Source organism: Lithobates pipiens, unplaced genomic scaffold (genome assembly GCF_037356315.1).
Source record: "Lithobates pipiens isolate NorthernLeopardFrog02 unplaced genomic scaffold, aLitPip1_a1.2 Scaffold_23, whole genome shotgun sequence".
NCBI classification, from domain to species: Eukaryota; Metazoa; Chordata; class Amphibia; order Anura; family Ranidae; genus Lithobates; species Lithobates pipiens.
In genome coordinates, this window is record NW_027507785.1 from 23,594,581 (window position 1) to 23,617,391 (window position 22,811).

At 46.3% G+C, this 22,811-nt stretch overlaps 1 protein-coding gene across 1 annotated transcript in view; it reads left to right on the plus strand.

Annotated features, from left to right (window-relative positions):
• LOC143927335 (short transient receptor potential channel 2-like) overlaps positions 1 to 22,811 on the plus strand; it is a 66,986-nt gene that overhangs the window by 22,101 nt on the left and 22,074 nt on the right. The window contains exons 3-8 of the mRNA XM_077451341.1: positions 1,359 to 1,494; positions 1,930 to 2,085; positions 17,687 to 17,850; positions 18,064 to 18,134; positions 21,548 to 21,762; positions 22,564 to 22,660. Of these exons, the coding sequence (XP_077307467.1) occupies positions 1,359 to 1,494; positions 1,930 to 2,085; positions 17,687 to 17,850; positions 18,064 to 18,134; positions 21,548 to 21,762; positions 22,564 to 22,660 (839 nt within the window). The remainder of the gene's footprint in view (positions 1 to 1,358; positions 1,495 to 1,929; positions 2,086 to 17,686; positions 17,851 to 18,063; positions 18,135 to 21,547; positions 21,763 to 22,563; positions 22,661 to 22,811) is intronic.

Below are 22,811 nucleotides of genomic sequence, written 5' to 3' on the forward strand. Positions count from 1 at the left end.
CTACAAATCCCATCATGCCTCTGGGAGTTTTGCCTTTGCCTGTCAGGATCTTGCAATGCCTCCTGGGATTTGTAGTTTAAACAGCTGGAGTGCTGAGGTTGCTGATCTCTTTTATCTCCCAGGCTTAGGATGACAGAATTGTGCCTGTTCCCACTTATAGCCACCGAGTGTCTTTCTACCAATTAAATGTGTCTGCTTCTCTAGAGGAATTGATGGTCAGAGACTGCAGACACACTACAGGAGATGGTTAGAAGCTGTTGGCATACTACAGGAGATGGTCAGGGACTGTTGGCATACTACAGGAGATACGAGACTGCAGACACACTACAGGAGATGGTCAAGGACTGTTGGCATACTACAGGAGATAAGAGGCTGCAGGCATACTACAGGAGATGGTCAGAGACTGCAGGCATACTACAGGAGATGGTCAGAGACATCAGGCATACTACAGGAGATGATCAGAGACTGTTGACACACTACAGGAGATGGTCAGAGACTGCAGGGATAACACAGGAGATGGTCAGAGACTGCATACACACTACAAGAGGTTATCAGGGACTTTTGACATACTACAGGTGATGGCCAGAGACTGCAGACACACTACAGGAGGTGGTCAGGGACTATTGGCATACTACTGGAGATGGTCAGAGACTGTTGGCATACTACAGTAGATGGTCAGAGACTGTTGGCATACTACTGGAGATGGTCAGAGACTGTTGGCATACTACTGGAGATGGTCAGAGACTGTTGGCATACTCCTGGAGATGGTCAGAGACTGTTGGCATACTACAGGAAATGGTCAGAGACTGTTGGCATACTACTGGAGATGGTCAGAGACTGTTGGCATGCTAATGGAGATGATCGGAGACTGCAGGCATACTACTGGAGATGGTCAGAGACTGTTAGCATACTACAGGAAATTGGCAGAGATAGTATGGTAGATGATCAGAGACTACAGACCTACTACAAGTTTTGATTGTAGACTGGAGAAGAAAGTAGAAGGCAGAGGACATATGACTACTAGGGATCCTGCAATTACAAATTATTATTCCCACTCTGACCACAGGGCCACACAGCAAATACCAAGAGACTGCATGTTTGGCCCATTGGGCCTTAAACCTCTAATCCCCCAACCCAATTTCACTCATGTTAAGACTTTGTAGTGTACGCTGTTTTATACTGTAGTAGTCTTTGGCCTTAAAATTCCCCAATGTATACCTGTTGTTCAAGATACTTGTTAATGCTTCTTACTTTTCAATAAAATTAAATTCTCTGAAAAAAAAAAACAACTCTAATCCCCCCTAATAACATGTTGTCTGTTCTTTCTGATGTCTGGCATTTCGTTGTCTCCATTTCAGGATCCCAGACACCCTGTGGACAATCTTCTGAGTAACAATATCCAGCCGTGGCTGAACTGCCCTCGGGACCGCAGCCGCCAACTGAAGGTTGAGCTGCAGTTAGAGCGAGCCAGTCATATTGCCTATATTGATGTGGGTAAGTCACTCCATAGCAGATCATTTCTCATTTGTTTGTGGGGTGTGCAAGGCAACCACGTTTAAAATGTATTCCTGCCGAAAGGGGATATTTTGGTGTTTGGTAGATGTTGGAAAGTTAAAAGCCCTGACAGTCCACCATCCTTGCATTGCACATCTGCTGTGCCCATTATGTGGGGTCCCACCATCCCTGCACTCAATTTCTGATTCTGTACACTTGCTGTGCCTACTCTGAGGGACTTCCACCATCCCCGCCTGGGTCTGCACAACTGTTGTAGCCATTATGGGGGGCTCCCACCATCCCTGGGCTGAGTTCCCTGAGCTTATTTATCTTGTATTACGGAGAATAGTATGTTCTTCTATTCAGCATGTTCATACATGACAGTGTGTCCTCTATATGTTTCATAGCTCTGTGTATTCCACGTTTCTGTTGCAGGAAACAGCGGATCAGCCTTCTTGCAGATTGATGTTGGCCGCTCCAGTGGGCCTGTAGGTAAACCTTTTGTCCCTCTGCTACCTACAACCACCCTAATGTCCCCAGCAGACTCTAAACTGGAGAAGAACGCCAGAGGGGTCCGGATGTTTAAAGAAGGTAAAATGGAGCCACAAGAAATATCAATCTGACTCTGTTCATCCCTTACGGGAAAGATCCATTGGTGGTTGAGTCCCACTTTAGCAATGGGTTTCCATTGCCATTGTGTAATGGTTAAACACCTGACCATCACATCTACTATATGGCCCCCTCCTTGGTTTAGGAGTGTCCAGTGAAAGGTACTGTTGATGCCACACCATACAAAAACATTGTATACAATTGTGCTCTTTGTGGTAAGTTTGGTGAAGACCATTTTTTGTTCCAGCATGTCTATCCCTGTGTACAAAGCCAGCTCCATAAACACATCCAAACAGACATACAAGATAATGGCACTGCAACCCAATCATGCAATTCTGGCCACCAAGAGCTCTCTGTTTCCACTCACTGTGCCTGACTTGCGGTCTCCACCCCACAACGCAAGAGTACTTCCATGCAGATAATGGGGTGAGGATGAACAAAAGTTATCTTTATTTCATCCAAGGAGTACACATGTTCCAAACAGAGCCAACACTAATGTGTTTCAGCCTATCAAGGCCTTACCCATAGGCTACTTTTACACTGAGGCGCTTTACAGGCGCCTGTAAAGTGCCTCTCCTGTGTCTCCAGTGTAAAAGCCCAAGGAGCAGTAAGCTTGCAGGATGGTCAAAAAAGTCCTGCAAGCTGCATCTTTGCAGCGCTATAGGAGCTGTGTATTCACCGCCCCTAAAGTGCCCCCTCCCATTGAAAACAATGGGGCTGTGCCTCAAACCGCTGCAGCGCTTTGCCGGCGGTTTTAACCCTTTTTCTGTCGCTAGCGGGGATTAAAACAGCCCCGCTAGTGGCCGAATAGCGCTGGTACCTCCAACGCCCCCACACAGCTCCAGTCTGAAAGTAGCCTTAGTTAGTCTGACATAACCAATTAGACAGATATATAACAAGCCAAGCCCACCCCTGCCGCTGAGGTCACAATCATTTAACCATCAAGGTAAAAAGGCAAGTTATCATTTAATGCATCTAGATGGCGCAACATGCCCCTTTTCCATTCAGCTCACGTTACAACATCATGCTTTTTAAGTGATCTTTTGATATGGAGGACAACCTTTTACAACCTACTATGCAATGTGCCATGTTGTTCATAAATTTTATATATATATATATATATATATATATATATATATAAACACATATGGTTTGCAACATGTTACTGATATGCTTACATTCCTATGCATGTATCTTTGTCATGGTACTCAATGCTCAAAATAGTAAATATATGTTTTTAACATTGACTAATGTGATTAGCCATGTCACATATACTTCACTCAAAGTCCCAACCCTCTTTTTTAAGTATAGCTTTGGCATGAAGGGGAGTAATCAGTACCTGACCTCACAAATTCCCACAGACTCACCCTGAAATCTTATGGAAACTCTACCCAGAAGAGTGAAGGCTGTTATAGACACAATGGGATGGCCAACAAGCTTGTGCAGGTGTGATAGTGGCTACCTGTCCAACCTTTGCACGGGGCACCTCATCCCTCTTCTATCCTTGGAGGAGCCTACACTACCAGCGTCTTCATGCCTTGAGATCCTCTGGGTGTCGCACACTCTGCCAGAGAGTAGGACAGCCATAGCAGTCTTTGGCGCACTGTTTGCTGTACTGAGGTATCTTACACTAGGGCTCTCATTTCAGCTCTCTTGTGGTTTCCTGGACCTGGAGCCAGGTGGTGTCACATTTAGGTGAGTGTGGGACCTGAAGGTGGGCATTGCTGCATTGCAGTTCCAGACACTGGAATGTAAAAATGAGGGGGGTGGGTCTTCACTGGTGCTTCCAGTTCTGACCAACAGTGGCAGTGTTCATCCCAACAGGTACTTGCATTTGAGATGCACTTAAAGAGGAGCTGCACCTTTAAAAAAAAATATTAAAAGTCTGCAGCTACAAATACTGCAGCTGCTGACTTTTAATAAATGGACACTTACTTGTCCCAGGGTCCAGCGATGTCGGCAGCAGAGTGATTGCTCGTCTCTCGGCTGCCCCCGCTGCCATCCTCTGTCAGGGAATCGGGAAGTGAAGCATTGCGGCTTCACTGCCCGGTTCCCTACTGCGCATGCGCGAGTCGCGCTGCGCGTCTCCACTGGTCCCCACTGTGTCCTGGGAACTGTGTGTTTCCCAGAACACAACGGGGGGCGGGGCATCTGCGGCTAGCTTGTCCCGGAAGTGGGTGCAGATACCTGGATTATACAGGTATCTGCACCCCCCTGAAAGGTGCCAATTGTGGCACTGGAGGGGGGAGGGTTCCAATGAGCGGACCTTCCACTTTAGGGTGGAGGTCCGCTTTAACTTTTAAAGTCTGAACTCCCATCTGGCTTACTTGTTCTAGGTCAGTCACCGGGTAGGGAAACAGAGATAAGTATGCAAGCTCTGGAGAATGCACCTATGCTAAAGTCTAAGTATGATTTTTCTTAGTTACATTTGCCTAGTTTACACATATATAGGTAAGTCTGCATGTCTCATACCAGATCGATCCTGCAGATCACTGTAGTAGTTGCCGCTACTACAGTGATAGCCGCAGTGTCCTGGAGCCAGTGCACAGTAACTACAGAGGGTTGCTAATTCATTATTTTTTTTTTTTTTAAAAGGCAAAGTGCTCTCTGTTTGGATGAGATGGAGATTGTGACACTGTCGCCCTGTTTTTCTACTTCGTCCAATCAGAAATTGCCTTGCTTTATCAGTTTGCAATCCTTTCCTTGCACGGTTCCCTTTTATTTATTTCCATCTAATGGGTGCAAACAGTGCACATAATAAGAAACTACAAATCCCACCACTCTTTTCAGCTGCCTTCTCTGCTGAGCCTATTACATCCTACTCTATGCTCTTGTTCAGCGTGTATTTCTGTAGTCTATATTAGAAGTGTACTGAAAAAAGGTGACTTTGTTCATACTTACAGTGGGCCCATAGAGAGCGATTGTAGCCACCCTAAGGAAGGAAGTGCAAGCTGTGTAGAATCAAACTGGATGGAGCACAGAAATTTGACAGTTATCTTTCTCAAGTCATCTTGAGAGATGACTGGTCCCACCTGACAGGAAACACAATCAACAAAGAGGTTAAAACCTCGCCCCTCCCTGTGCTCCTCAGTTCTTGATTGTGTTTCCCCACAGAGGTACAGGGGGTGGCGTGGCCTTGGGCGCTTCATTTAGGGGGGTGTCACTGCGCCAGTATGTGTCACTCACTGCTGCTCCTCCTAATTTCAATGCCTGTGTCCCCAGGGCTCCAGCCGCCATGTTAAGTCTGGTTTTATGTTGTATGTATGTCTATTGTTTAGTGTCGGTTTTTATAGGGAATAACGTAGTAGGAACAACATTAGTGCGGTACTTATGAAGTGTATAGGTAGAGCAGACTAAGAGCACTTTTAATAAGTCATAGAGCAGAGATAATTTTTTATGTATACATTTTATTAACTAAATAAACTTTTTTGGATATACTTAATCTCCAAATCTTTTATTTGTCCAATAACACTAAAGTAGCCATCTTTACCACCTTGGGCTACCCCTTCTCTTAGGAGTATACTAAGTGTCTGGTGCCCTGTTATTGGGCATATGGGGGTCATGTGTGATGTAGGGCTGGCCTGTCCGTGATCGCTCCTGAAGTCCCACCTCCGCACATGACCCCTGGCCCACCCTATCACAGTGCACTGTGCCGGACACTGGAGAGAAGCAAAACAAGTGTAGTGCTGGTATCCTTGTCTACTAATGTGTATTAGCCGTGTGGGTCAATGGGAGAACAAGCCGGAGAGACTCTCCAGGAAGAATTCTCCCTGAAGAACGCACCTCTTACTCCTGCCTGGATGGAGAGAGCCCAACTCCTGAGATGGAAGTCAGCTTTCTCTACAAGTGAGTTTGATGTGGGGCTGGTGAAGAGTGCGACCTACCGAATTTGACTGGAAAAAGACAAGCCCTTTCGGGAGAGGGTCAGACGAATCCCACTAGGGGATCTTGAAGACTTGAGGGACCAGCTGTGTGAACTCAAAAGGATGGGTATTATTAGAGAGTCCTGGACTCCTTACGCCTATCCAATAGTGGTGGTAAGGAAGAATGGGTCCCTACGGCTGTGCATTGATTATAGGACCCTGAACCGGAGGACCATTCCTGACCAGTACACCACACCTCGGATAGAGGGTGCCTTGCAGAGCCTGTCTGGAGCGAAATAGTTCAGTGTGTTGGACCTAAAAAGCGGGTACTATCAGATTCCCATGTATCCTGAAGATAGGGGGAAAAAAACGCTTTTATCACTCCTGTGGGTTTCTTTGAGTTCAATCGGATGCTGCAAGGTCTGTCTGTAGCCCCAGCAACCTTCCAGAGATTGATGGAGAAGACAGTGGGCGACATGAACCTGATTGAAGTGCTGGTATGCCTGGATAATATCATAGTGTTTGGAAGAACGTTAGAAGAGCACGAAGAATGCCTGAAGAAAGTCCTGAAGAGGCTTCATGATGAAGGCCTGAAGCTCTCCATGGAAAAATGCCAATTCTACCAACCCTCACTGAACTAACTAGGACACATTGTGTCTGAAGAGGGAGTAGCAACAGATCCTGAGAAATTGGAAGATGTCACTTCTTGGCCCAGGCCTACAAATGTGACCGAAATCAGATCATTCCTAGGTTTCTGCTCTTACTACAGGAGGTTCATGGAAGGGTTTGCCAAAATAGCTCATCCACTCACTGAGCTTCTGAAGAACCAGGAAGAAGCTGGCGCTGACTCAGATCAGTCTGGGAAGCCAAAGGAAGGGCTCAGGAAGAAGAAAGAGTCCATCCAGGACCAGTGGACTCCACAATGTGAGGAAGCCTTCAGACAATTGAAGTGGAGCCTTACCACTGCTCCGGTTCTGGCCTATGCAGACCCGGCTAAGCCTTACGAGCTACCTGTGGACACCAGCCGAGACAGGCTAGGGGGAGTGCTCTATCAGGAATATGATGGACGTCTGCGGCCCATTGCCTATGTGAGCAGAAGTCTTTGTCCTGCTGAAAGAAACTATCATACTCACAAGCTTGAATTTCTGGCTCTGAAGTGGGCAGTGGTAGACAAGTTGAAGGATTATCTTTACGGGGCACAGTTCGTAGTTAAGACGGATAACAACCCCCTCACATATTTGCTCACCACCGCAAAGCTGGACGCCACTGGCCACAGGTGGTTGGCTGCACTCTCTGTTTACCTTCAGCCTGAAGTACAGACCAGGGGTTGGTAACCAAGATGCGGACGCCTTGTCAAGAAGGCTCCATGACTCCCAAAGCCCCTCAGAAGACTGGACTCAAGTTACCCCTGAAGGAGTAAGAGCCCTCTGTGAAGGGACAGGCCAGTAAGGAAGAGGTGGGGCCCGAGCTGAAGAAGTGTGAGTATCTTCAGTGGGGGGGCCCAGGTGTTTTTGTAACGTCTCCCAGATTATGCAAGAGGGTCTTCCCAAGCTATCTAAAAAGAACCTCAGGAAAGACCAGGAGGAAGACTCACTCTGTGGGCTGGTACTGAAGACGTGGAGAACAAACAGCATGATCTGCTGCAGAAGAGCCCCCGGAAAGACGCCCATCTACTACTGAAAGAGGGGGATCGATAGCAGTTACAAGTGGTGGTCTACCCAAGGGGCCCCTCTGAAGATCCCGAAGAGAAGTGGCAACTGCTCCTGCTGGAAAAACACAGAGAGAGGGTGCTGATTGCTCTGCATGACCACCATGGTCATTTGGGAGCTGAGAGGACTCTTCAACTCATAAGGGACAGGTTCTACTGGCCTCACATGAGGACCAACGTGGAGAGCTATTGTCATTCCTGCCTCAGGTGCATACAATGTTAGACTTTGCCCCAGAGGGCTGCCCCAATGGGCCACTTAGAGATCCAAGGGCCAGTGGATCTGGTCTGCATAGACTTTCTATGTTTGGAACCCGATGTGAGTGGGCAAGGGGACATCTTAGTAGCTACAGATCACTTTACCCGCTATGCCCAGGCGTTCCCTACTAGAGAACAGCAAGCAACCACAGTAGCAAAGACTCTGGTGGAAAAGTTCTTCGTCCATTATGGTCTACCTCGACAGATACATTCGGACCAAGGAAGAGACTTTGAGAGCACACTGATAAAGACTGTTGGATCTACTAGGCATACAGAAGTCCAGGACTACTCCCTACCACCCACAAGGGGACCCTCAACCGGAAAGGTTCCACAGAACCCTCCTGAACATGTTGGGGACTTTGACTGCAGAGCAGAAGCAGAGCAGAAGCCCCATTGGAGTATACACATCACTGCATTGGTTCATGCCTACAACAGTACCAAGAGTGACGCCACTGGATATTCACCTTGTAGGCTAATGTTCGGGCGTGAAGCCAGGTTACCAGTAGACCTAGCCTTTGGGACCTCCCTGGACCACACATCAGAGACCTCTCATCGAGGGTATGTGGAAAGACTGCGGAGGAACTTAAAGATAACTTATGAGCAGGCTCAAGCTACCTCAAACACCAGAGAGAATAGGAATAAGAGGAACTTTGATATAAAAGTAAGAGATCTCCAACCAGGTGACCGTGTCCTACTAAGGAATCTGGGCCTCCCAGGCAAACATAAGTTGGCTGATCGCTAGAGACCGCAGCCATGTATTGTGGGCAGGAAGCTCCCAGGACTCTCAGTGTACGAAATCAAGCCAGAAGGAAACATTGGGCCAGTGAAAACCTGGCATCAAAATCATCTCTTACCCCTCACAAAAGCAGTCAGGGTAAATCCAGAAGAGGATCTCCCCCCCCACGTCCATTGCTGTGTGCAGACCAGCAACTAAGTCTCAGCCTTCCCCCTCTGCAGATGAGGATGAGGAAATGGAGATGAGTTGGCTGTGGCTACCTGAGACATCAGAGACTGAAGTTGATGTTTCCCCAAAGACAGGAGAAGATAATAATGGGACTTTTAGGGCAGAGGCCCCAGAATTTGTGCCAATGACACAACAAGCGGAAGACCAAAATACTCCCCATTACCAGCATCTAAAATGAGGATACTTGTTCAAGAATGGTGGATACACCAAAAAGGCAAAGACATTCTCCCACCAAAGAGACTGATTTATGATACATTGAATGAATGCTCTGAAGCAACTCAACATGCCAGCAAAAGAAACTCTGAAATGTCTGTTCCCTCTACTTCTGATTCAGTGAGGGACCCCAACTCACCCCTTGACACATCTGAACCAGGCACTATAGTGTCAGCTGTGAGTGCACAGGACAGCTCCCCATCACAGGTGAACTGGTGGGAAGCTCCTCTGTCTGTATTGTGTAACCATATAGAGACAAGAATACAGGATAGAGTCAAGATTTTGAACATCTTTGGGGACCAAAAAGACAAAGTAGGGGGAGTGTGTAGCGCTGGTATCCTTGTCTACTAATGTGTATTAGCATTTATAATGGAAGTCTATGGATGTTTCTATGGTTTAGTGTTTGGTGCCATCTAGCGGCCAAACACTGATAGTGGACTTTAAATGATTTTTGCTTTATCAAAGCATTGAACTTGGTACAGAAAGTGACTGTTATTTACACTGGAGAGTTGACCTTTTTACCCAGGAATGCTGGGTGACCTACCCACGGACACCCTTCTTTTCACTGCATGCACGGTAAGACATAAAAGGACCTGAGCAGCCATCTTAGGTCTCTTGGGGGAATGCATGGCCTGCCAGTGAGGACTGGTCATGAGGCCTCCCGGAGGAAGCGGCCTATTGACCTTTCAGAGCACAACTCTGCTCGATTGTTTGAGTGACCTGAAGTGCCAGAGACACAGTGATCAGATTGGGAATATCCAGAGACACTCGTTTGAGCATCGGAAGACCAGGTCCACCTATCGGAACGGAACGGAGTGACGGAGCCAGCTAACATAGAAGTAAGCTGCAAACACCGAACCACAGTTACCATACCGAGCTTCCGATCCAGTTGGTGAGCGGGTTGCGGCCCATAGTTTATTAACTTTTGCATTTAGTCAGACTTATATACAGGCCTCGCTGGTATCCATAGTCCCACTGAGGAGGAGTATAGCAACTGACACTAGGCAGGCATAAGGCCTACTGACTATCGCATCTCAAGTATTGTATTATAATTACGGAAGCAACACTAGGATCATCCTTAACTCAACTTGAATTACTTTAACCCTTGGATTACAAATTATAAGGAATTATCATTGCTAGCGAAGACAAGAAGACTAAGGACTGAGTACTTTAATTGAGATCTCACGCATAGCTATAAAAGTAGGGGGCGCTCCTATATATATATATATATATATATATATATATATATATATATATAAATTATGATATTGTTTATAATTGTTTTAGCAAAATTCATTGTCCTGTCATTCTATGTTGGAATGACAGTACAATTGCTGTAATCACCTGTTTACCAATATATACAGTAAAATATACTTTGGTTAAGTACCCCGTTGTGTGGAGTATTGTTTTCTCCCAGCAGGTGGAGCCAGTGGATCCTGAGAGGACAATACAAGTATATTGTGTTATATTGTACTGTATTGTATTGCACCACAGCTGTGTCAAGGGGACTGAGCCAAGTAGTGGGGTTTATTAGCAGAGTGCAGGCCCAAATCAAACCAGCAGCTCCTTCGGGGGTCAGTGCTACACAAGTGTATCCACAAGCTAGCGGGTAAAGAAACCTCTCAGGTTATGAAAGACTTTCTTTCCGCTCAGTCAGAGATGCTGACAACCATTAGGCCCCTTTCACACGTGCGGACAGTATGTCCGTATTTCATCCATCCATTTTTGGATGAAATACGGACATACATGCATCCCTATGGGATAGCGGGTGTCAGCGGATGAACATCATCCGTCTCCGCTATGGTCCGACTGCAGACGAAGTAAAATCCTATTTTTCTATCAGTCTGCAGAGCGGATCAGATGAACATGGACAGGCGGTCCGTGTTCATCCGATCCCCCATAGAGGAGAGCGGAGATCTGACAGAGCACACTGTGCAGGGACCACCCTTTCATCCGCCGACTCAGTGGGGATAAACGGAGCGACCCCCCCCCCCCCCTGAGCAAGCGGATGTTCAAGGGCGGATCATCACTGATCCGTCCTTTGTGAAAGGGGCCTTAAAGCTTTCCAAGCAAACCTGAAGGCTATGGACCCTGAACGCCACACTAGCAGAGATGGTCTTCCTCCCAGGAGGACTCCTCATCTAACAGAGCAGAGGGTAGCAGACATAGGCATCCAGAACCCCTGAGACCTCTTCCCTCTGAGGAGGAGGAGGCTGAATCCCTGATCAGAGTGTTTTTGTTGAGGGCATTGTGGACAGTCAGGAGGAGGACCGCAGACCAGGCAGACATATCTTTGCCGCCAATGATATGGAGGGCCTTCTTAGGGCAGTGTGTACGTCAGAAGAGATTCAGGAACCCACAGCATAAGTGTCCGCACAATATAGGATGTAGAAAGGCTTGGTTAAGCCCCCATCCAAAGTCCTCCCGATCCACCAGGCCCTTAAGGATATCATTCTGAGGGAGTGGAAGGTGCCTGAAAGAAAACATTTGGAGTTTAAAGCGTGGAAACGTTGGTGCCCCTTTAAGGAGGAAGGGAGATTATTTAAAACACCTAGATTAGATGCTTCCCTGGCTCAGGTGTCCAAGCAATCCGACCTCTCATTCGAGTATGTGGGCAACATCAGGGACCAGATGAATCGACGAGCCAAGACCCTCTTGAGCAGGGCCTGGGAAGCCAATGCAGCGGCTATGAGTCCTGCCTTGGCTTCGGCTTGTGTGGCGAGGAATGCAGACATGTGGGTCACCAAACTAATAGATCATGTGTCTCAAATCTCTAAGTCCAAACAAGTCTTGGACTCTTTAGAGGTAATTGGTAGGGCAGTAGCCTACCTGGCAGATTCAGCAGTCGAGACAGTGCGTACAACCGCTAAAACTGGTGCCCTTTTGGATTCTGCAAGGAGAGCCTTGTGGGTCAGGACCTGGGATGGGGACAACACTTCTAAAAAATCGGCTGTGTGGTCTTCCATTTGAGGGTTCCCTGCTATTTGGCACTGGGTTGGATCAGGCCTTATCTAGGTCTACAGAGAAAGGCAAGAAATTTCCCATAAAACCTAAGGACAGGGCATTTATTTTTTTGAGGCCCCCAGGCTAAAAAAACAGTTTAGAGATAAGAAGGAAGGTTCCGTTACCAGGCATTAAGGGGTCGGCAAAGGCAAGCAGAAGGGAGGTCTTCTCTTCCCCAGCCAGAAGTCTGCCGATAAGGATACCAAGTCACGTAAGGGTAGGGGGAAGACTTTCCCACTTTCTCTCTCAGTGGGAAAGGATTACTCAGTCTCCACATCTTTCAGATGGTAAGAGAGGGCTACAGATTGGAGTTTCTCTCCTTACCTCCCCCAAGTTTACTTTTAACCCACTTACCCAGGGACCCTCAAAAAACAGTGGGTCTCTTACACAGTGGCAGACAGCTGGCAGAACAGGGGGCCATAGTGCCAGTCCCAGCGGAACAGTGCAGGCAGTGATTTTATGCCCCCATCTTTGTAGTCCCAAAGCCCTTGGGAAAGTACTGCCTCATAATACATGTAAGGTTAAACAGGTTCCTGTGGTACAAAAGGTTCCGCATGGAAAGCATCTATACTCTCAGAAAGCACCCTCTGAAGGATGTGTTTATGGTAACGATAGACTTGAAGGATGCTTATTAGTGGGAATGCTTCAGCAGCCCCATTATTGCTATTTGTTTTTTATTTATTAATCATCTTTTTACTCCGTACGTTTTCTGGCTCTGCCTAACTTCTGCATACTTTCAGCTATTAAAGCCATTCAGCTTTTAAAATGTTCAGCTGATGATGGGACTTCTTCAACTATTTCTCTACTATTTATACTTTTTAAAATATTAAGCTTTTTAACCCCTTCCCGCCGAGCATACGCAGATCGGCTTCCGGGAGGTATACCGGGATGATGCCCGCACCTGCAGGCATCATCCCGGTGCCGTTTTGTTCAGCGGGCGATTGGCTTTCCAGCCATAACAACCGATGCGGCTAAAAGCCGCTCGGCTGTTATGCCGGAGGAGCGGGAGGGGACGTCCCCCCCTCCCGCCGCCTCTCGCCGCTGTTACCGGTGCTCCCGCTCGATCGGGAGCACCGATCAGTGGTCCGACGCCTCCGGCTGCTGCGGAGGAACTGGAACGAAGCCGTAATCGGCTTCGTTCCAGTCTCCTCATCGTAAACACGGAAGCGACATCATGACGTCACTTCCCGTTTACTCGGCTGCCAATGGCGCCGGATTTTAAAAAATATCCGGTATTCAGAATCGCCGTTTTCGGCGATCTGAATACATTGAAGTGTAAAGGAGGGGTGGGGGGTCTTTTAGACCCCCGATCCCTCCATAAAGAGTACCTGTCACCACCTATTACTGTCACAAGGGATGTTTACATTCCTTGTGACAGCAATAAAAGTGATCACATTTTTTTTTTTTTTTTAAACAATTTAGTCGTTTTAAAATAAATAAAATAAATAAAAAAATAAAAAAAAAAATTTCAAAGCGCCCGCCGTCCCCGCGAGCTCGCGAAGCAAAGAAAACGCATACGGAAGTCGCGCCCGCGTATGTAAACGGTGTTCAAATCGCACATGTGAGGTATCGCCGCGATTGTCAGAGCGAGAGCAATAATTCTAGCAGTAGACCTCCTCTGTAACGCTAACCTGGTAACCGTAAAAATTTTTTAAAGCGTCGCCTATTGAGATTTTTAGGTACCGTACTTTGTCGTCAATCTACAAGTGCGCGCAATTATAAAGTGTGACATGTTTGGTATCTATTTACTCGGCGTAACATTATCTTTCACATTACGCAAAAAAATTGGGCTAATTTTACTGTTTTGTTTTTTTTTTATTCATGAAAGTGTCCCTTTTCCCAAAAAGTTGCGTTTAAAACACCACTGCGCAAATACCGTGTGACATAAAATATTGCAACAATCGCCGTTTTATTCTCTAGAGCCTCTGCTAAAAAAAAAAAATATAATGTTTGGGGGTTCCAAGTAATTTTCTAGCAAAAAATATGGATTTTAACTTGTAAACACCAAATTCCAAAAATAGGCTTAGTCATGAAAGGGTTAACACTTTTTTTTAACATTGAAGTCAATGAGAGCATGCTTAAAATCCGTAAAATCTTCTTCAGTTGCCAAAAGTTTCAGCTCCTTCATACTTTCACTTACAGACGCCAAACAAACTTTAAAATGTTCACAAAATATTCAGCTATCTGGCTATATCTTTTCCGTTTGATATCTTTTAAAGTTGTTATGAAAAAGCTGTTTAAGTTTAGTGATCATTTCAGAAAATGTCATTAAATTTAGGGCATCCAGGCTTTTGTTGTCTGTTTTGTATCCATGGTTACCAAAGCTTCTTATACACATTGATGGGTGGTGGGGGAGAGCACAGACGCACCATGTGCTGATTTATAATAGAGGAAAATGATGGGCAGTTTTGATGGGGGCAATATGATGGGACAGTTTTGATTCTATTCGGCATTCCCACGCATTTTCTCCAGCAAATGCATTTTCTAGTCTTTTTATTATTATCCCTTATGTTTTTTGGCTCTGCGTAACTTCTGCATACTTTCAGCTATTAAAGCCATTCAACATTTAAAATGTTCAGCTCTTTCAGCTGATGATGGGACTTGTTCAACTTTTTTTCTACTATTTATACTTTTTAAAATATTAAGCTTTTTAACACTTTTTTTTAACATTGAAGTCAATGAGAGCATGCTTAAAACCTTTAAAATCTTCTTCAGCTACCAAAAGTTTCAGCTCCTTCATACTTTCACCTACAGATGCCAAATAAACTTTAAAATGTTGACAAAATATTTGGCTATCTGACTATAGCTTTTCAGTTTGATATCTTTTACAGTTTTTGTGAAAAATCTGTTTAAGTTTAGTGACCTTTTCAGAAAATGTCATTAATTTAAGGCATCCAGGCTTTTGTTGTCTGTTTTGTTTCCATGGTTACCACAGCTTCTTATACACAGTGATGGGCAGTGGGGGGAGGTGGCTGGAGCATCTCAGATTACAGAGCTTGGGGGAGAGCACAGACACACCATGTACTGATTTATAATAGAGGAATACGATGGGGCAGTTTTAATGGAGCAATTCTGATGGGACAGTTTTGATGGTGAGATGGGGGCAGTTTTAATGGGGGCTGTTTTGATGGGGCAATATTATGGGGCAGTTTTGATGAGGGCAATATGATGATGCAGTTTTGATGGGACAGTTTTGATGGGGGCATTTTTGATAGTGGCAATATGATGGGGCCGTTTTGATGGGGGCAATATAATGGGGCAGTTTTGATGATGGCAATATGATGGGGTGATTTTGGTGCTATTCAGCATTCCCACGCATTTTCTCCAGGAAATGCATTTTCTAGTCTTCACATTCCTATTTTTACAGAGCACCAGGCCTTTTTAAGGTTTGTGATCCCCTCGGAAGCAGGGAGTGCAGCACTGACCGTTTGCTGCCCTACCCTTTGGACTGGCAGACAGTTGGAGAGTGTTTACAAAGATCCTAGCAGAGGTGGTTGCATTCCTTCATCTCCACAACATACTGGTCTACGATTAGAGTGAAGATTTCCTTCTCTCTGAGCTGGCCAAGGTAGTGAGTTCCTTGGCATACCCGGGGTGGATTTTCAGCCAGGAAAAATCCTCGCTGGTTCCTGCCCAGACCAAGATCTATCTAAAACTCCTGGTGTACTTAACAGCAAAGAAGCTTGTTTTGCCCCAGGAGAAGGTAGGGGGCCTCATTGCTGCAGTAGCATCCCTTCTAAGTTTAAAAGAGGTCTCTTACAGAAAGCTCATGACAGTTCTCAGACTGATGATGTCCTGTATCCCCGTGGCCCCATGGGCTCAGCTCCATTCCAGGATGCTCCAGCAATTCCTCCTATCCTCCTGGGACGGGAAAAGAGGAATGCTGGACAACAGTTCAGAAAGGGAAAGAGGTCTCTGCAGTGGTGGCTAAATCCTCAGAGGAGGGCCACCTTTGGGCCCAGCTCCAACCCCTCAGGGTAACAACAGATGCAAGCGTTTGGGGTTGGGGGGCCCACTTAGAGCAACTTCGAGCTCAGAGCGCTGGAACCAGAGCCAGAAGAGCACTTCCTCCAACTTTTGGGATCTCTTGGCGGTCAGAGAGGCCTTAAAGGCCTTTGAGAAGAGAATCAAGGGCAGGGAAGTCCAGATCCTTTCCAACAACGCAATTGCAGTGGCCTTCCTGAATCGTCAGGGAGGTACCAGATCTCACGCTCTTCTGACCCTGGTTCTGGAACTCCTGGAGTGGGCAGAGCAGAGAATCCCTCTCAGCAGTGCACTTAAAGGGGGCATACAATGTCAAAGCAGGCTACCTCAGTCGGCAACCGATTCACCAGGGGGAGTGGAAATTGAACCCTGAAGTATTCTACCTCGTCAGCCGACACTACGGCAACCCAGCGAATGATCTTTGAGGAAACAGAAGAGTGAAGAGATTCTTCTCACTCTCGAAAGAGAGGAGTTCAGAGGTGGTAGACGCACTAGCCCAAGTCTGGGACTTCCACTTGGGATATGCCTTTCCCCCCTTAGTTATGTTCCTGAGGATACTGCAGAAGCTGAGTCTCTCAGAGGGCAGACTGATTTTGATCGTCCTTGGTGCCCCAAGAGGACCTGGTTCCTTTCCCTGGAAAATTGGTCCGTAGCTCCCCCTCCGCGCCTTCTGGAGCAGCGGGACCTTTTCCTTTAGGGCCCAGTCTGCCACCCAGATCCTGGGTTCTTCAGGCTGACAGCTTGGCTCTTGAAAGGGAGAGCCTGCGAAAAAGGGGGTGTTCTGAGGGAGTAATTGACACCCTTCTTTTGAGCAGGGGGCCAGTTACCTGGCGTAATTTATGCCAAAGTCTGGGGAGTCTTCTTGCGCTGGTGCCAGGTTAAGGGGACTTCCCAACAACAAATTGGCAACATCCATATATTTATTGTCTTCCATAGAAAGTGCCCTGAGTCCACTGGGTGCTGGCCCTCTTTCAGGCCTAATTACACCCAGCCTCACTCAACCTGAAAGTCAGCGCACAGGCAGTCATGGCTTCACCCCCTGCTGTCCTCTGGACTAGGGAAGGTATGGTCATCAGCTGGTCTGCCAGTGCCAATGGCTTACATACATCACTATTGTGCTTTCTAATACACCCACAGAACACCCATAAGTACAAGATAGGGTGGTGACAATTGAAGGTCTCTTTTAAAGCCCATCTCCAGGCTATTATTTTATCTGTAAACCTTCACTGGGTCGGGGGATGCAGCCCTTTGATGGAAGCCACGCCCCTAAGAGGATGGACGCTAAGCAAAAAAAACCATGGTGGGGTCACAATTCTTATTGTGGGCTGTACGCCGTGAGCGGTGAAAGTGGCCAATCAGAGTCTCCACTGCAAAGCCGGTATGACAATTGGGAGACAGGGACAGCTTGTTGGTACCCCACATCAGGAAGTACCTGAACAAGGATCTTCATGGCAGGATCATCAGGGATTACTTTCATTAAATTTGCAGGTTTAAAAACATTGAAAACTTTGAATTGGCATTAACAAATTTAAAGCCTCTATGAGATTTTAGTGATTGGGTTTACATTTACTGCAACGATCTTCTCGTTTGTAGGTGACTTCTTGGAAGAGACTGCTGGTGAGAAATGGGATCGACTACGAATCACCTGCAGTCAGCCCTTCAACAAGCAGGCACAGTTCGGCCTGTCTTTTATACGCCTTCGATCTGCACTGGAAGAAGAGGATCGGAACTGCGCTCTGGAAACCAATACTCATCAGGTATTATTCATCTTGTAGCCTGGCTGTGGGGAGGATTGATGGGACAAAGAGCAAGACCACCTGCTATACTCTATAGCTCTGACATATTCCACAGTGCTGTACAGAAACCACTAAGCCAGTCACATCAGTCTCTGTACCAGAGGAGCTTACACTCTAATGCCGTTCTCCCCCACATATGGTTACACAGTGTTATAATCCTGGTTTCTTTTTCAGGAATATAAGTCATCTCTCCTCTCCAGCATGCTTCCAGGAAAACCTCAGAAAGAAGAGGATAGCAACAAGCGGTAGGTTGTAATAGGCTACTAGATTATTTTTTATTAATTTCTGTTCCATTTTCTGTAAAATTCACAGTTACAATTTGGAAAATAATTATTTGATCTCCTGCAGATTTTGTAAGTTTGCCCACTTACAAAGAAATTAAGGGTCTATCATTTTTTTTATCATACAGGCATACCCCACTTTTAAGTACACAATGGGGTTTATTTACTAAAGCTGGAAAGTGCAAAATCAGGCTCACTTCTGCATAGAAACCAATGAGTTTCCAGGTTTTATTACCAAAGCTTAATTGAACAAGCTGGGGTTAGAAGCTCATTGGTTTTTATGCAGAAGTGAGCCTGATTTTGCACTTTCCAGCTTTAGTAAATAAATCCCATTGTGTACTTGAGTGGGGTATACCTGTAAGTGTTTTTTAACCACTTCAGTCCCGGAAGGATTTTCCTCCTTCCTGACCAAGCTTTTTTAGCAATTCGCACTCTCGCTTTAACTGACAGTTTCACGGTCATGCGACTCTGTACCCAAACAAAATTGATGCCCCCCCAAGTAGAGCATTGTTATGGTGGTATTTGATCAGCTCTGCATTTTTTATATTTTGTGCTATAAACAATTCTTCTACATTCTGTATTCTTCTACATATTTTTGGTTTAAAAAAAACAAAAAACACAATAAGCGTATATTGATTGGTTTGCACTAAAGTTATAGCGTCTACAAAATAGGGGATAGATTTACACCATTTTTATTATCATTTTATTTATTTTTTTTACTACTACTAATGGCGGCGATCTGCAATTTTTTGCGGGACTGCCACATTGCAGCGGACAGATCGGACACTGTTGACAATTTTTTGGGACCATTGACGATCAGAGCTAAAAATAGCCACTGATTGACTGTGTAAATGTCACTGTCAGGGAAGGGGTTAACACTAGGGGATGATCAAGGGGAAAGTGTTTATTGTGTCCTAGGGAGGTGTTTCTAACTGTGGGGGGAGGGGACTGACAGGAAAGAGAGATCTCTGTTCCTGATTACTTGGAACAGCAGATCTCTCTCTACTTCCCTGACAGAACGGGGATCTCTCTGTTTACATTTAGATTGACAGATCCCTGTCTCTGTGATGAGCCATATCGGTGTTATAAATTAAGTTGCAGTCCGGTGAGTAAAATAAGTATTTGATCCCCAAGCAAAACATGACTTAGTACATGGTGGAGAAACCCTTGTTGGCAAGCACAGAGGTAAGACGTTTCTTGTAGTTGGTGACCAGGTTTGCACACATCTCAGGAGGGATTTTGGTCCACTCTTCTTTATAGATCTCTAAATCATTAAGGTTTCTAGGATTCGCTTGGCAACTCAACATTTTAGTTTCCTCCATAAATTTTCTATAGAATTAAGGTCTAGAGACCAGGGCTTCTTCTTGAGCCACTCCTTTGTTACCTTGGCAGTATGTTTTAGGTCATTGTCATGCTGGAAGACTCATCCACAACTCATCTTCATTGTTCTGGCTTAGGGAAGAAGGTTTTCATCTACGATTTTACAATACATGGCCCCATCCATTGGCCCCTCAATGCAGCAAAGTTGGATATATACTGTATATCCCATAGTTTGTAGACTCTATAACTTTCCTATGGACTAAATAATAAACACTGCTTTTGGTTATTTTCACCAAAGAAATGTAGCAAAATATATTTTGGCCTAAATTCACAAAGAAAGATTATTTATTTGCAAAATTTTGTAACAGAAATGAAGAAAAGTGCTTTTTTAAAAAAAAAAAATTTTCAGTCTTTTTTCATTTGTTTTGCAAAAGATTAAAAAAAAAAAAAACACTGATGATTAAAGCGGGGTTCCACCAATAATTTTTTTTTTTTAAATCAGCAGCTACAAATATTGCAGCTGCTGACTTTTAAAATATGGACACTTACCTGTCCAGGGCACCCGCAATGTCCTCACCCGAAGCCAATATGTCCCTGGGCTCTTGGGTGGAGGCGCCGCCATCTTTGGTAAGGGAATCAAGTCACGCTGCGCATCCTTACTAGTTGGTCCCTGCTGCCTTCTGGGACATGTGTGTCTCCCAGAAGACAGCGGTGGGGACGGAGGAGGAGCCGGACATGGCCTAGATCACCACGGAGCCTTCAGTGATCTATGCCCGGAAGCGGGAGCAAATACCTGGATTATACAGGTATCTGCTCCCTCCCCCCTGAAAGGTGCCAAATGTGACACTGGAGGGGGGGAGGAATCTGATCAGCGGAAGTTACATTTTTTTGGGTGGAACTCTGCTTTAAATTACTTTCAATGGAAAACTTTATTTGTGTGAAAAATTTTTTTATAAAAACTTCATATGGGTACAGTGTTTCATGACCGTGTAATTATCATTCAAAGTGTGACAGCTCTGAAAGCTGAAAATTGGCCTGGGCAGGAAAGGGGGTGACAGTGCCCGGTCTTGAAGAAGTTAAAGCGGGAGTCCGCCAGTTTTTTTTTTTTTTTTAAAGCCAGCAGCTACAAATACTGCAGCTGCTGACTTTTAAAATAATGACACTTACCCGCCCAGCGCGCCCGCGATGTCGGCACCCGAAGCCGATCTCTCGATCGTCTCTCTGGTGCTGCCGCCGCCATCTTGGGTATTGGAAATCAGGAAGTGGAGCCTTTCGGCTTCATTTTCCGGTTCCCTACTGCGCATGCGCGAGTCGCGCTGCACAATAAGGATGGTCCCCGCTGTCTCTGGGATCCGTGTGTTTCCCAGCAGGCAGCGGGGGACCTTCGGAAATGGGCGTACCTTCTGCAGAATCTACGGCGAAAGTGGGTGCAGATACCTGTACTGTACAGGTACCTGTACCCCCCTCCCCCCTGAAAGGTGGCAATTGTGGCGCCGGAGGGGGGGAGGGTTCCAATGAGTGGAAGGTCCACTTTAAGGTGGACCCCCGCTTTAAGCATGTGTGCAAAAACGGCTCTGGCAGCGTTGAGGTCGGACTGACTGGAACATGGAAAGGATTGGCGACCATCTGACTATTGCCCCTGTGGTCACATGATCTGATACCGGTCCTGCCATCCTTTAGCCTGGACTGAGACTGTTTGACCTTTGTGCTGCTTTTGCACTGTAAATGCACTATCAGCACATAAACATCAGGCGCTCAGCAATAAGTATTTGTGGTGTGTGAGCCTTAAAGCCCACCCATTTGCCACCACACATGTTGGGTGGTCATAAAGTGGGTAAAGTACTTTTTCAGAGTGTGTTGTCGTTTATCTAAAATGTTGAAGCAGTCAATGAGTTGTAGCCATTGCATATACAAATAATGCTTAGCAGAGGTCCTGCACGGTTAGATTCATCTTCCAGTGATGTCATCAGTTCCTAGACTTCTGATAGGATGGGATCTTATGTTTACACCTCTGAAGGGGTTTGTCTGAATTTAACCATTTTCCCCTCTGTCTGTAGGGATCCTACAGAGGAAAGGATAAAGGAGAGGCTGCAGCAAGTCATGTCCCCACCTTCTCCCCGCACCCCATGCCTTAGCCGCACAGTCCGCATGGTGCTATCTGCAACTCAGTCACATAAACGCAACCATCCCGTCACATCGCCATCGAGCCCTCCCACCCCCCTACAGCCTGGAGAGGGCGACAGCCAGCATGGAGAGAGCCCGGTGTCCTCTGGTGAGTGTGGAAGTCCCGGCCAGTCTGCTCATGTGGTTTAATTTACAGGAGGGGTCCCCTGCTGGCTTTTTTATATTTCAGGGCGGTTGCATGAGTAACATCCGTGTGTTGTTGTTTCTGGCTCAGTTCCCACTCACTATGGAGTATTTACACCTTCCTCTGTATGTGCTCCATGGTGTAAAAACAATCAACAGGTATGCATAGCGGATAACTCAAACACAGGGATGGTGGGAACCTTTGATAAAGAGCACAGGAGGGGGTACAGACCCAGGAACTCAGCACAGGGATGGTGGGAACCCCAGGTGTACAGACCCAGGAACTGGGCACAGGGATGGTGGGGACCCCTCATAATGGGCACAGCGGGTGTACAGACCGAGGAACTCAGCACAGGGATGGTGGGGACCCCTCATAATTGGCACTGCAGGTGTACAGACCCGGGAACTCAGCACAGGGATGGTGGGGACCACTTTTTAATGAGCACAACAAGTATGCAGAGTGCATAACTCAAACACAGAGATGGTGGAAACCCCTAATAGTAGGCACATAGCGGGTGCATAGAGCCAGGAACACAGCTCATGATGTGGGAGCCTTATAATGGGCAGAGAAGCTGTTAAGACCCAGTAAATCAGAGCGGGGATGGTGGGAAACCCTTATATTAATAATAGCAGGTGTGCTGGGCTGGGATATCAGCGAAGGGATGGTGGGAATCCATCATAATGACCATTAATAGCATTCAGTGAAATATCATGTTTTGTGTGTACTAACCATTTAAATACCCCCATCTTCTATGTGTGCTTGCAGGTTCTTGTCCTGAGACGTCTGTGACACCCAACAAACTAAAGTATTGTGGAAATTCACCCAACAGAGGCAGGCAGAGAACAGTACGGACTCACGGGAGGTAATGCACTACTGTTTGTCAGGGCCTGGGAGAGCATTGTGGCTACTGGATTGGAGTTGTGCAATTCCAGTGCCTGCCCGCGGGTGTTTCCTGGCAGAGTTTTGCCACCTGATGCTGTCTATGGGTAGACTAAGTACCCATTCCTTGCTGC